Raw genomic sequence first — 15,646 nt, forward strand, 5'->3', positions numbered from 1 at the left:
TCAAAGGTAGGAGACAGAAGGTGGTGGAAGGCTGCTTCACAGACTAGACGCCTGTGTCCAGCGGTGTACAAGGATCGGTGCTGGGTCCACTGCTTTTTGTCACTTACATAAATGATTTAGATGTGAATATAGGAGGTATAGACAGTAACTTTGCGCGTGAGACTGAAATTTGTGGTGTAGTGGACAGCGAAGAGAGTTAACTCAGAGTGCAACAGAACCTCGATCAGATGAGCCAATAGATCGAGGTGTGGCAGGTGGAGTTTAATTTAGATGAATGTGAGGTGCTGCATTTTGAAAAGGCACATCAGGGCAGGACTTATACACTTAATGGTAAGGTCCTGGGGAGTGTTGCCAAACAGAAACCTTGGGATGCAGGCTCATATTTCCCTGGAAGTGGAGTTGCAGGTAGACAGGATATTGAAAAAGGTGTTTGGTACACTTGCCTTTATTTGTCAGTGCATTGAGTGCAGGAGTTGGGAGGTCATGTGATGGCTATACAGGACATTGGTTAGGCCACTTTTGAAATACTGCATTCAATTCTGGTCTCCCTCCTATAGGAAGGATGTTGTGAAACCTAAAAGGGTTCAGAAAACATTTACAAGGATGTTGCTGAAAATGTGTTGCTGGTCAAAGCACAGCAGGTCAGGCAGCATCCAAGAAACAGGAAATTCGATGTTTCGGGCCAGAGCCATTCCTGATGAAGGGCTCTGGCCCGAAACGTCGAATTTCCCGTTCCTTGGATGCTGCCTGACCTGCTGTGCTTTGACCAGCAACACATTTTCAGCTGTGATCTCCAGCATCTGCAGACCTCACTTTTTACTCGAAGATTTACAAGGATGTTGCCAAGCTTGAGGATTTGAGCTACAGAGAGAAGCTGGATAGGCTGGGGCTGTTTTCCCTGGAGCACCAGAGGCTGAGGGGTGATTTTATAGAAGTTTACAAAATCATAAGAGGCCTGGATAGGGTGAATAGTCAAGGTCTTTTCCCCAGAGTAGGGGAGTCCAAAACTAGAGGACACAGGTTCAAGGTGAGAGGGAAAAGATTTTTCATGCAGAGGGTGGTGTGTGTATGGAATTAGCTGCCAGAGGAAGTGGTGGAGGCTGGTACAATTACAACATTTAAAAGGCATCTGGATGGGTTTATGGATAGGAAGGGTTTGGAGGGGTATGGGGCGGGTGCTGGCAAATGGGACGAGATTAGTTTAGGATATCTGGTCAGCATGGATAAATTGGACCAAAGGGTCAGTTTCTGTGCTGTACAGCTCAATGAGTCCAGAGAGGGAGGAATTTATGTGCAGCTTCCTCTGGTCTCCCACTGTAACTTAGACATCAGCAGGTCTTGTTTTTGCCACAGAGATCGCGGGAACAGTGAAAATCCTCCGTCAGTTGCTACAGCCAAATTTGTAAAATGCAGTTTGTCAGAATCTTATTACATGTCCTGCAATAACCTTAGGCCTCAAAGAGTCTTAAAGAAACAGTAATTTTAAGTCACAATCATAAATTCAAAACATCCACTAAGATACACTCTTTGTATTCCCAGCATCCCCCTGCCATGTAACACCACATTGGGGTTTGCAAGTTACACCAAACCAGCTTCATGTTGTTCCATTGAATCAGTGTCACAGTCTAGATAAAGAGTTAGTAAAGGAGGATAATGGTCATACTCTCCACTCAGCCTTGTACTGGTTAGAGTAAAAATCATAAGCATATACCTCCTGAATCAACCATTCCTATTGTCTGTCAGTCTCTCCTTTTATATGTTCAAATAAATCCCCAATGACTGTCTTTACATTAAACAAAATTAACACACTGTTTCCCAGTTAACCTAGTGTTCTCCAGTGAAATCACACGAGCATTCCTGTGCTTTCACCTACTGCACTGGCATTGCCCTGTTACTCCAAACCAATCCCCGGCAATGGTGCGTCCTGTTATTCCATATTGGATTGCCTAGCTCCTCCACATTTCCCACCATTGCTTTTAATGTGACAAGCCTGTGACTGTATTTAATACACAGGGCCCATTATTGTACACATTCATTCCAATTTTCAGCTCATTCAAAACCTTAACATGGGGGGATGGGGCCAGGAGCAGTATGTATGTGGGAATATATGTGCCTCAATTACTGAAGGCAGCAGAACAGGGCAAGGGAGTGATTATTAAACAGTGCAGGATGCTGAACCGTCTTAAAAGGGACATTAATGAGAAGAGCAGGGTGGTTTGGATCAATTTGTATAAGACACTAGCTCAGTTTCAGCTGGGGTATTGTATTCATTTCTGGGCAACACAGATAGAAAGGATGAGATGAAATTGGAGAGAACGTACAGAAAGTTCACCATGATAATTTTGGAGATGAGGAACTTCAGTCGAAGATAAATTGAATTTGGAACAGTTTTCCTTGAAGAATGGTGAGAGGAGAGCTGATCAAGGTATTGATAATCATGACAGCTGAGAGGATAGATGGTGTGGAGAAATGTTTCTCTTGGCAGAAGGATTGGGAAGGAGAAGGCATAAAGTAATTAGCAAATGAAAAAAAATAGTGAAATGAAAATAAAGGTAAAGTGGTTAGGCTGTGGAATACCCTGTCTGAGAGTGTGGTAAAGGGAGGTTTAATTGAAGCTTTCAGACAGGAATTACAAGCTTTTTTGAAAACAAAGAAAATGGCATTAAATCAACTGCTCACTTGGATAGCCAACACTTTCTTTCTTTCTCCACTGTTAATAAACCTGTGATTTTGAAATTGAGTACAGGAGTGTTGGGTCTGTTCATAATTCCAGCGCTATGGCCAATGAGCTTCGATGACATTGAAAGTCCACAAAAAAATAGACAGTTCATGATGAGTATTACTCCAATGTCCTGTTATATTCCCAGACACGAGATCACAATAACAGCAAATGACTTGAGAGCTGGAGCCGATCCGCCAGCCACTTGGGCTCTTTGCTGTTTGCAATTCTCAATCCTTACCTTCTACATATTCCATCACCATGCAGAGGTGGCGCCTGGTCTCAAAGGAACAATACATACTGACAACAAATGGATTCTCAGCGAACGTCAGGATGTCACGTTCGACAAACATCTGCTGGATTTGATTTCTCAGGATCAGGTTGTGTTTGTTAACCTTCTTCATAGCAAATCGTTGCCTTGTTTCTATGTGCCGGACAAGATACACTGCTCTGGAAACACAGTCAGCTGGTTAAAATGGTTCCTTTATTCCAACTCACTGCAACTTTTCAATGGAAACAATTTCAAATGAATTGACCTACCCATATGCTCCATTACTGATCAATTTAATTGTCTCAAAATCATTCTCACCAGGTTTTGGACGCGGAATTGATGCTGCTCGACTCTAGTAAAACAATATTCATTGCATAAGAAATGATGATTCTGTCCTTATCAGAGATTGAGGAATTCAGCAAATGAGAACTGAAGAGAATTCGTACTGCCACAAAACTGGCGCCTTCTGTCTAAAATTTACCGTCCTCTCTTTTTCTCTCACCCCTCACCCTGTCCTGTTGCCCCTCATCTCGTATTGTTGTCTTTCCTGAATGTACCTATGCTGACCAAAAGGAAATGTAGCCGTGGCAAAAATGTAGGACATATAAGCTAAGCACCACATACTCCCACACCCAGGGATCTGAGCAATCAGCAGATAATGCTGCAAATGCTTTCGTGAAAAATTAATACTGACACAGAGAATGGGGATATTAAAAGCTTTTTCCATAGGTGCCAAAGGATCAGTACTGACTGTCCAACAATGCAGCATTCCCTCAGAACTGACTCTCTGACAATGCAGCACTCCCTCATTACTGACTCACCGACAGTGTAGCATTCCCTCATTACTGACTCACCGACAGTGTAGCACTCCCGCAGCACTGACTCTCTGACAATGCAGCACTCACTCAGCACTGACTCTCCGACAGTGCGGCACTCCATTAGTACTGACTCTCCGACAGTGCAGCACTCCCTCAGTACTGACTCTCCGACAATGCAGCATTCCCTCAGAATCTTCTCTCCGACAATGCAGCACTCACTTCGTACTGACCTGCCAATAGTGCAGCAGTCCCTCAGTACTGATCCTGAGACAGTGTGGCACACCCTCAGTCCTGAACTTCTGACAGTGCAGCACCCCCTCAGCACTGACCCTCTGACAGCGTGATCCTCCCTCAGTAATGAACCTCTGATACTGCAGCAGTCTCTCAGCCCCGACTCTCTGATATGTGGCATTCTTTCAGCACTGACCCTCTGACAGTGTAACACTCCCTCAGTACAGACTCATCAGCAGTGCAGCACTCCCTTAGCACTGACCCTTCGACAATGTGGCGCTCCCTCAGCACTGACTCTCCAACAGTGCAGTGGTCCCTTGGCACTGAGCCTCGCACAGTGCAGTACTCTCTCAGCACTGAGCCTCCCACAGTGCAGTACTCTCTCAGCACTGAGCCTCCCACAGTGCAGTACTCTCTCAGCACTGACCCTCCCACAGTGCAGTACTCTCTCAGCACTGAGCCTCCCACAGTGCAGTACTCTCTTAGCACTGACCCTCCCACAGTGCAGTACTCTCTCAGCACTGAGCCTCCCACAGTGCAGTACTCTCTTAGCACTGACCCTCCCACAGTGCAGTACTCTCTTAGCACTGACCCTCCCACAGTGCAGTACTCTCTCAGCACTGACCCTCCCACAGTGCAGTACTCTCTCAGCACTGAGCCTGATAATCTGTGCACTTGGATTAATCTGGGTGGGTTTGATTTACCATATTTGCTGCAGTCTCTGAAGTGTTTTTCAAAGTATACCCTTCTGACCCTCACATTTTTCCCCTTGCAATGTACTTTTCCCACTATTGGCACACCAATGTTGCATAGCATCAAAGGCTTATTACTAAAAGAAACAAAAATGTGCTCACATCCTGGGAATCTGATTTCTGCTGAGAGATTGTGTCTTCATCATCCAATGGAACAATTCCTGCGTGAACAAGATTGAGATGAAATACATCAGTTCTGACATTAACTGGAAGGTCTGTATATGTAATGATGGATACAGTGGCAAATAGGTGAAAAAGAATTAAATAGAGATTGTTGGAAAACTTCATTATTAAATATCCAATCATTGGTTGAAGTCCCCAGTATTACCTTGGAGTGGGTCCTTTGTCAGACCCAGCTGACTGATGATGTACCTTGGGATATCTGTCTTTATTCCTTGCCCAATTTTTGCATGACCCTCTGCTGCTTCCAGCAAATGATAAAACTCCTCAGGATCAAACTCCTGAAGAAAAACACAGAAATGTTATTCGATAACGTCTGCTGTTAGTGACGTCCATAAATTATTTGGAGGAAAACGTCGCTGTTCAAATTAGTAAGTTTGAGGATGATACAAAGATTGGTGGAGTTGCAGATAGGTGGATTGTCAGAGGGAACAGCAGGATATAGATCAATTGGAGGCATGGGCAGAAAAATGGCAGGTGGAGTTTAATCTGGACAAATGTTCAATGATGTATTTTGGAAAGTCAAGTACAGATGGAAATTATACAGTGAATGGCAGAATCCTTAGGAGCATTGATATGCAGGGAGCTGGGTGTTCAGGTCCACAGGTCACTGAAGGTAGATAAGGGAGTAATAAAGGCTTTTGGCATATTTGCCTTCATTGAAAGGGGCATTGAGTAAAAGGATAGACAAGTTACGCTGCAGTTTTATAAAAGGTTAGTTAGGCGACACATGGAATATTGCATACAGTTCTGGTCACCACACTACCAGAAGGATGTGGATGGTTTGGAGAGGGAGCAGAAAAAGTTTACCAGGATGCTGCCTATTATATGGGGATTTTAGCTATGATGAAAGGGTACATAGACTGGGTTTGTTTTCACTGGATCTCAGGAGGTTGAGGGGCGACCGGATAGAAGTTTATAAGATTGTGAATGGCATGGAGCGGGTGGAAAGTATGAGGCTTTTTCCTATGGTAGAGGGGTCAATTACTAGAGGACACAGGTTCAAGGTGTAAGGACAGAAGTTTAAAAAAGATGTGCGATGTCGGTTTTTCACACAAAGGGTGGTGAGTGCCTGCAACATGTTGCCAGTGGAGGTTGTGCAAGTATTCAAGGAGCACCAGCATACATTTATAAATAGGAAGGGAATAGAGGGATATAGATGCTACAAGTGAAGAGAGTTTTAGTATGGAAGGGTAAAATGTATGAGCAAAGGATTTGAGAGCCAAAGGGCCTGTTCTTGTGCTATATTGTTCTTTCTTTGTTCTTTGTAATAGCCACGTGAGGTAAATATGGCACTGTTCAGAGTCAGTGTTTATACAGCAGGGTAAGGATCACTTACTGTGTAACCGTACAGAGTCAGTGTTTATTCAGCAGGGTAAGGGTCACTCACTGTGTAACTGTACAGAGTCAGTGTTTATCAGCAGGATAAGGGTCACTTACTGGATAACCATACACAGTCAGTGTTTATACAGCAGGGTAAGGGTCACTCACTGTGTAACCGTACAGAATCAGTGTTTATTCAGCAGGATAAGGGTCACTCACTGTAAAACCATATAGAGTCAGTGTTTATTCAGCAGGATAATGGTCACTCACTGTGTAACTGTACAAAGTCAGTGTTTATTCAGCAGGGTAAGGGTCACTTGAGTGTAACCGTACAGAGTCAGTATTTATTCAGCAGGGTAAGGGTCTCACACCGTGTAACAGTACAGAGTCAGTGTTTATTCAACAGGGTAAGGGTCACTTGCTGTTTAACTGGACAGAGTCAGTGTTTATTCAACAGGGTAAGGGTCACTAACTGTGTAACTATGCAGTGTCAGTGTTTATTCATCAGGGTAACGGTCACTCACAGTTTAACTGCACTGAGGCTGTGTTTATTCAGCAGGGTAGGGGTCATTCACTGTTGAACTGTACAGAGTCAGTGTTTATTCAGCAGGGTAAGGGTCACTCACTGTATAACCATAAAGAGTCAGTGTTTATTCAGCAGGGTAAGGGTCACTCACTATGGAACCTTACAGAGTCACTGGTTATTCAGCAGGGTAAGGGTCACTCACTGTGTAACTGTACAGAGTCAGTGTTTATACAGCAGGATAAGGGTCACTTACTGGATAACCATACACAGTCAGTGTTTATACAGCAGGGTAAGGGTCACTCACTGTGTAACCGTACAGAATCAGTGTTTATTCAGCAGGGTAAGGGTCACTCACTGTAAAACCATATAGAGTCAGTGTTTATTCAGCAGGATAATGGTCACTCACTGTGTAACTGTACAAAGTCAGTGTTTATTCAGCAGGGTAAGGGTCACTTGAGTGTAACCGTACAGAGTCAGTATTTATTCAGCAGGGTAAGGGTCTCACACCGTGTAACAGTACAGAGTCAGTGTTTATTCAACAGGGTAAGGGTCACTTGCTGTTTAACTGGACAGAGTCAGTGTTTATTCAACAGGGTAAGGGTCACTAACTGTGTAACTATGCAGTGTCAGTGTTTATTCATCAGGGTAACGGTCACTCACAGTTTAACTGCACTGAGGCTGTGTTTATTCAGCAGGGTAGGGGTCATTCACTGTTGAACTGTACAGAGTCAGTGTTTATTCAGCAGGGTAAGGGTCACACACTATGGAACCTTACAGAGTCACTGGTTATTCTGCAGGGTAAGGGTCACTTGCTGTTTAACTGGACAGAGTCAGTGTTTATTCAACAGGGTAAGGGTCACTAACTGTGTAACTATGCAGTGTCAGTGTTTATTCATCAGGGTAACGGTCACTCACAGTTTAACTGCACAGAGTCAGTGTTTATTCAACAGGGTAGGGGTCACTCACTGTTGAACTGTACAGAGTCAGTGTTTATTCAGCAGGGTAAGGGTCTCTCACTGTATAACCATAAAGAGTCAGTGTTTATTCAGCAGGGTAAGGGTCACTCACTGTGTAACCGTACAGAGTCAGTGTTTATTCAGCAGGGTAAGGGTCACTCACTGTAAAACCATATAGAGTCAGTGTTTATTCAGCAGGGTAAGGGTCACTTGCTGTTTAACTGGACAGAGTCAGTGTTTATTCAGCAGGGTAAGGGTCACTCACTGTACAACCATATAGAGTCAGTGTTTATTCAGCAGGATAATGGTCACTCACTGTGTAACTGTACAGAGTCTGTGTTTATTCAGCAGGGTAAGGGTCACTTGCTGTTTAACTGGACAGAGACAGGATTTATTCAGCAGGGTAAGGGTCACTCACTGTATAACCATATAGAGTCAGTGTTTATTCAGCAGGATAATGGTCACTCACTGTGTAAATGTACAGAGTCAGTGTTTATTCAGCAGGGTAAGGGTCACTCACTGTGTAACCGTACAGAGACAGTGTTTATTCAGCAGGGTAAGGGTCACTCACTGTGTGACTGTACAGAGTCAGGGTTTATTCAGCAGGGTAATGGTCACTCACTGTGTAACTGTACAGAGTCTGTGTTTATTCAGCAGGGTAAGGGTCACTTGCTGTTTAACTGGACAGAGACAGGATTTATTCAGCAGGGTAAGGGTCACTCACTGTATAACCATATAGAGTCAGTGTTTATTCAGCAGGGTAAGGATCATTCACTGTAAAGCCATATAGACTCAGTGTTTATTCAGCAGGATAATGGTACTCTCTGTGTAACTTTACAGAGTCAGTGTGTATTCAGCAGGGGAAGGGTCACTCACTGTGTAACTTTACAGAGTCAGTGTTTATTCAGCAGGATAATGGTCATTCACTGTGTAACTGTACAGAGTCAGTGTTTATTCAACAGGGTAAGGGTCACTCACTGTGGAACTGTACAGAGTCTGTGTTTATTCAGCAGGGTAAGGGTCACTCACTGTATAACCATATAGAGTCAGTGTTTATTCAGCAAGGTAAGGGTCACTCACTGTGTAACCGTACAGAGTCAGTGTTTATTCAGCAGGGTAAGGGTCACTCACTGTGTAACTGTACAGAGTCAGTGTTTATTCAGCAGGGTAAGGGTCACTCACTGTAAAACCATATAGAGTCAGTGTTTATTCAGCAGGGTAAGGGTCACTCACTGTTTAACTGGACAGAGTCAGTGTTTATTCAGCAGGGTAAGGGTCACTTGCTGTTTAACTGGACAGAGACAGAATTTATTCAGCAGGGTAAGGGTCACTCACTGTATAACCATATCGAGTCAGTGTTTATTCAGCAGGGTAAGGGTCACTCACTGTGTAACCGTACAGAGTCAGTGTTTATTCAGCAGTGTAAGTGTCACTCACTGTGTAACTGTACAGAGTCAGTGTTTATTCAGCAGGGTAAGGGTCACTCACTGTGGAACTGTACAGAGTCAGTGTTTATTCAGCAGGGTAATGGTCACTCACTGTGTAACCATACAGAGTCAGTGTTTATTCAGCAGGGTAAGGGTCACTCACTGTGTAACTGTACAGAGACAGTGTTTATTCAGCAGGGTAAGGGTCACTCACTGTGTAACAGTACAGAGTCAGGGTTTATTCAGCAGGGTAATGGTCACTCACTGTGTAACAGTACAGAGTCAGGGTTTATTCTGCAGGGTAAGGGTCACTCACTGTGTAACCGTACAGAGTCAGTGTTTATTCAGCAGGGTAAGGGTCACTCACTGTGTAACCGTACAGAGTCAGTGTTTATTCAGCAGGGTAAGGGTCACTCACTGTGTAACTGTACAGAGTCAGTGTTTATTCAGCAGGGTAAGGGTCACTCACTGTGTAACTGTACAGAGTCAGTGTTTATTCAGCAGGGTAAGGGTCACTCACTGTGTAACTGTACAGAGTCAGTGTTTATTCAGCAGGGTAATGGTCACTCACTGTGTAACTTTACAGAGTCAGTGTTTATTCAGCAGGGTAATGGTCACTCACTGTGTAACTGTTCAGAGTCAGTGTTTATTCAGCAGGGTAATGGTCATTCACTGTGTAACTGTACAGAGTCAGTGTTTATTCAGCAGGGTGAGAGTCACTGTCTGTATCACTATGCCTATATGCAAGCATCTAATTTTGTATTCCTGACAACATGAGATGGTTTTGAAACTCACCAAACATTCAAGGAGTCGTGCTGGCCGGGCGATGACCATCAGCAATTTCCTGACCAACTGTGTAATGAACATGACTTCATCGCTTGCCGCCCTCTCATACGCCTGATTGACAGATGCAGAAAGTTTGAGAATGTCAGACACAGGCATCCACCCAAACATCGTCGACTCGGAGTTGCTGATGAGGGGTTTGCTGATTGGATGTTGTTTGGTATCTTCTCCATCATGGAGAGTAAAAGGTGTCAGGCTCAGTTCACAGAAAGAAGTTGGAGGGCTAGAGAGTTGTGAAGATAAGCTTGCTATGAGCTCACATCTGTCTCTGACCTTGCTTGGATTCTGAGGCACTGGTATATGGGTGTTTATGAATAGAATGTAATTAAGGGGCTGATGGTAGGGGTTAAGATCAGTTGGATTTTTGGGTATTGTATGAGTTCAGGGTGGGGCCGCGACAGTGGGTATCATTTATAGATTCCAATGACTGTGTCATGAGTCAAAAGATTTAATTTTAAGCCAATGGTCTGTCCCTCTTCCAGTCAAACCTCATTCTCTTTGCAGTCCCTCCTCTTGCCTACTGTCTTATCTGAACGTTTTAAAACCTGGCCGTCTGTTTCCTCTTCACCCAAGTTCCTTGTACTAGAAAGGGCCAAGGGCATAAGTTAAACCCAGCAACTGGAGGCTCCTGAGCCTTACCCTGCAGGACAGAAATTGTCAGCTGCCATAATCTAAAACACAATTATTTGACTTTTGGAAAGCTATCTATTAATAAATGACAGCCAACAGATTTATTAAAGCTAAGTGTGGCTTGACTTACTTGATTTCTGTTTTTGATGGAATGGGTTGCTGGAGTTAGCTGTTGATATGATGGTGATGGTGTTTGAGAAGAGGTTGTGTTTCAAACATCATGGAGGAATACAATGCCTCCCCCAGAGTTCAGTGTTGGGATCACATCTCTTTTTCAGACTTGTTCAGGGCTCGCGCCCAGACACAGGCAAAATTTCAAAATTTACAGAATGCATGAATTTTGGGAATGTAGAAAATGATGATGAGGACTGTTGGAGACTTCAGGACTCCAATAATAGACTTGATAACATGTGAAAACACATTGCAGATTAAAGCAGAGAAGTTTGTCTCTTTTGCCAAGGAACATTGGTATGGATCTGGAATCACATGTTGGCCAGGTCGGGTAAGTAGGGCAGATTTCTTTCTTTAAAGGGGGTTAGAGAACCAGATGGGTTTTTACATCAATCAGTGACAAATTCATGGTCACCTTGAGACTAGCTTTTCATTGCAGGTGACTGACACTAACCAGCACCTTCCCCACTGTACGATGTGAAGTGACACATTTTGAAATAATCATGAAAAACAATAAAAAACTGTAAATGAGTGTTGGAGTAGAGAGGCATAGAAATGTATTTCCAAGAGTATTTCAAGATGAAAGAGTGAAATGAGGATGTTGCAAAAAGCAATTGAGGATGTTTGATATATAATTTCAAATACTGAGTATAAAAACAATGGAGCTCTGCTAAACCTTTATATACGACTAGTTAAATCCCGTCTTGAATTTTGTATAAAATTCCTGGGACCACCATTTACAACCATCATCAAGACCTTTGAAAGTTTGAGTAAGATTTACTGGATTGTTTCCAAAGGGAGGAGAGAGACTGCAGGAGCTGGGTTTGTTTTCATGGTGAAAAACGTTCAGGGAGATTTAATCAAGGTGTTCAAAATCAGAAGTAGTTTTTATAGAATTAATCAAGAGAATCTGTTACCATTGGTAAATGATAGTGACTAGAGAGATAGATTTAAAATAATAGGTAAAAGAACCAGAAAGTAAGGGCTTAATAAAAAAAAACGTGAGTTGTTGTGATCTGGGGTGTGCTGCCAGGAATTGACTTGGAAACAGATTTACAAATAACTTTCAGAAGAGAAAGGGCGGCACGGTGGCACAGTGGTTAGCACTGCTGCCTCACAGCGCGAGGGACCTGGGTTCAATTCCCGCCTCAGGCGACTGACTGTGTGGAGTTTGCATGTTCTCCCCGTGTCTGCGTGGGTTTCCACCGGGTGCTCCGGTTTCCTCCCACAGTCCAAAGATGTGTGGGTCAGGTGAATTGGCCATGCTAAATTCCCCGTAGTGTTATGTAAGGGGTATATGTAGGGGTATGGGTGGGTTGCGCTTCGGCGGGTCGGTGTGGACTTGTTGGGCCGAAGGGCCTGTTTCCACACTAAGTAATCTAAAAAAAAAGAATTGAATACGTAGCTGAAAGAAAACAATGTGCAGGTATGGGAAAGAGCAGGGATTTGAGATGAATGGAATTCTATTTCAAACTCTACCCTTACCCCAGCTCAGCAGCTGCAGAGAACCGCATCCAATGCTTTGTTACTTCTTGACTTGATTATATCACACAGTCCTGACTGGTTTCCCACATTCTAAACCCCAAAAACCTGAAGTTATCCAAAACTTTGCTGCTGTACCCTAACTTACACCAAGTTTCAACGACAATAAGACCATAGTGGTTCTCAGTCCAGCAACAACTATATTTTAATGTTAATTTTTGTTTTCAAATCCCTCAGTAACCATATCCTCTCCATATCTTTATCATCCCCTTGAACTGCATGAGCCTCTTCGATCGCTGCTGTTTGAAATCTGGCTTCTTGAGTATCCTAGATTTTAATGCCTCTACTGTTGGTGGGTGTGCCATCAGCTGCCAAAGGTATAAATTCTGAAATACTTTCACTAAATTTCTCCACTGTCTATCTTTTTCTCCTCTAAGATGTACCTCAAAACCTAACTATTTGGCCAAGTCCGAATTACTCTTTTAATGTTACCGAAATAGAGACATGTTGCTGAAATAGCCTGATGTTGAACTCATCAGAACAAAAGGCAAGAATGCCAAGTTGCAAACTGTGACAGTAGTGAATACTAGAGGATAAAAGACTGCTGTTAGGCAGCGTAGTCACTGGACATTGTGTGCAGACAAAATAAATATGTTGTCGCTTTTGGAATTGCCCAAAAGCATAATACTGTAGTCAGACAGCACGGAAATTGACCCTTCAGTCCAACTCTTCAATGCCAATCAGACATCCCAATCTAACCTAATCCCATTTGTGAGCATTTGGTCAATATCCCTCTGGACCCTTCCTATTCACATACCCATCCAGATGCCTTTTAAATGCTGTAATTCTACCAGCTTCCACCACTTCCTCTGGCAGTTCATTCCATACACACACCAACCTCAGTTACCCCTCAGGACTTTTTAAAATTTTTCCCCTCTCACCTTAAACTTATGCCCTCTAGTTTTGGACTGCTCAGCCCTGGAAATAGACCTAGTCTACTTACCCTATCCATTCCCCTCCTGATCTTATAGCCCTCTATAAGGTCACCCCACAGCCTACGATGCTCCAGGAAAAATAACCCTAGTCTATTCATCCTGTCCCTCAAATCCTCCAACCCTGGCAACATCCTTGTAAATCTTTTATGAACCCTTTCAAGTTAACAACATCTTTTTAAAAGGGGCCTCATCAATGTCCTGTACAGCCAGAACATGACATCCCAATTCCTATACTCAATGCACTGACCAGTAAAGGCAAGCATTCCATCACATCCTGTCTACCTGCAACTCCACTTTCAAGGAACTATATATCTGCACCCCTCGATCTCTTTGTTTGGTAACACTCCCCAGGGCCCGACCTTAACTAAATATCCTGCCCTGATTTGTCTTACCAAAATGCAAAACCTCACATTTTTAAATTAAACTCCATCTGCCACTCCTCAGCCCATTGGTGTATCTGATCTTTGCTGTCCACTATACCTCCAATTTTGGTGTCATCAGCAAATGTACTAATCATACCTTGTATGTTCGCATTCAAATAATTTATATAAATGACAAAAGGCAGTGAACCCAGCATCAATCCTTGCGGCACACCACTGATCACAGACCTCCAGTCTGAAAAGCAACTCTGCAGCATACACTCTGTCTTCTACCTTCAAGCCAATTTCGTATCAAATTGGCTCATTTCCCCCTGGATCCCAAGTGATCTAACCTCGCCAAACAGTTGAGCAAGTAGAACTTTGTCGAATGCCTTGCTGAAGTCCATATTGACAACGTCTACCACTCGTGCCTTCATGAATGTTCTTTATTACCTCTTCAAAAAGTTCAATCAGTTTAGTGAGATGCAATTTCCCACACACAAAGCCATGTTGATCATCCCTAACCAGTCCTTGCCTTTCCAAATACATGTAAATCCTTTTCCCCAGAATCTCCTCCACAACCTACAACCACAACTCACCAGCCTATAGTTCCCTGACTTTTCCTTACAATCTTTCTGAAATAATGGCACCGCAGGAGTCCACCCTCGGATGACTATCTTTGTGGGGTTTGCACATTCTCTCTATGCCTGTGTGGGTTTCCTCCGGCTGCTCCAGTTTCCTCCCACAGTCCAAAGATGTGCTGGTCAGGTGGATTAGCCATGGTAAATTACCCAGAGTGTGCAGGGACATGCAGATTAGGTGGATTAGCCATGGAAAATGCAGAATTACAAGGATAGGATAGTAGTGTGAGTCTGGATGGGATGCTACTCGGAGTGGAGGTGTGGACTCGATGGGCTGCAGGATGTGCTTTCCACATGATAGGGATTCTATGTTTAGTCATCCTCCAGTCTTCTGACACCTCACCCACAGCTGTCAATTATATAAATATCTCAGCAAGGGACCTAGCAATTTCTCCCCTAGCTTACCCCAGAGTTCAGGAATACACCTAACCAGGTCGGAGGGATTTATCTAACCGTATCCATTTTAAGACCTCCATCACCTCTCTCTCTGTAATATGGACACTATTCACAGCATCACTATTTATTTCCATGTCCCTCGACACAGTAAATACTGACATGAAATACTTGTTTAGTATGTCACCTATGTCTTGTAGTTCTACACATAGATGGCTGCGTTGATCTTTAAGGGGCCCTATTCTCTCCCTAGTTACTTTTTGCCCTTAATGTATTTGTAGAATCTCTTTGGATTCTCTTTAACCCTACTCCCCAAAGCTATCTCATGTTCCTTTCTTCCCTTCCTGATTTCCTTCTTAAGTTTAATCCAACTGTACTCCTCCAGGGATTCACTTGCTCTCAACTGTCTAGACCTGACATATAACTCTTTTTTTATGATCAATGCCTCAATTTCTCCAGTCATCCAGCATTCCCTACACTTACCAACCTTGCTCTTCATATTAACAGGAACATACTGTATCTGAACTCTCGTTATCTCATGTTTGAAAGCTTCCCACTTCCCAACTGTCCCTTTGCCTGCAAATAGTCTCCCCGATCAACTTTTGAAGGTTCTCACCTAATATCATTAAAATTGGCCTTATTCCAATTTACAACTTCAACTTTTTGACCAGGTCTACCCTATTCCATAACTATTTTAAAGTTAGTAGAATTATGATCACTGGCCCCAAAGTGCTCCCCCATTAACAGCTACCTTCCTCCCAGCCTCACCACCACCCTCCTATTTATCTCTCAGCCCCATCCCCTCCCACATTCCTGATGAAGGGTTTATGCCAAAACGTTGATTCTCCTGCTCCTCAGATGCTGCCTGACTGGCTGTACCACTTTCCAGTACCACATTTTTTGATTCTGACTTTCTACATCTGCACTCC

At 43.4% G+C, this 15,646-nt stretch overlaps 1 protein-coding gene across 1 annotated transcript in view; it reads right to left on the reverse strand.

Moving 5' to 3' along the window:
• The window catches only part of mast3b (microtubule associated serine/threonine kinase 3b), a 205,244-nt gene that overhangs the window by 102,000 nt on the left and 87,598 nt on the right, over positions 1–15,646 (reverse strand). Inside the window, exons 8-12 of the mRNA XM_060846498.1 lie at positions 9,999–10,100; positions 5,120–5,252; positions 4,894–4,952; positions 3,260–3,342; positions 2,961–3,169 (exon numbers count right to left, since the gene is read on the reverse strand). Of these exons, the coding sequence (XP_060702481.1) occupies positions 2,961–3,169; positions 3,260–3,342; positions 4,894–4,952; positions 5,120–5,252; positions 9,999–10,100 (586 nt within the window). The remainder of the gene's footprint in view (positions 1–2,960; positions 3,170–3,259; positions 3,343–4,893; positions 4,953–5,119; positions 5,253–9,998; positions 10,101–15,646) is intronic.

This window comes from Hemiscyllium ocellatum, chromosome 28, assembly GCF_020745735.1.
Source record: "Hemiscyllium ocellatum isolate sHemOce1 chromosome 28, sHemOce1.pat.X.cur, whole genome shotgun sequence".
Taxonomy (NCBI): domain Eukaryota; kingdom Metazoa; phylum Chordata; class Chondrichthyes; order Orectolobiformes; family Hemiscylliidae; genus Hemiscyllium; species Hemiscyllium ocellatum.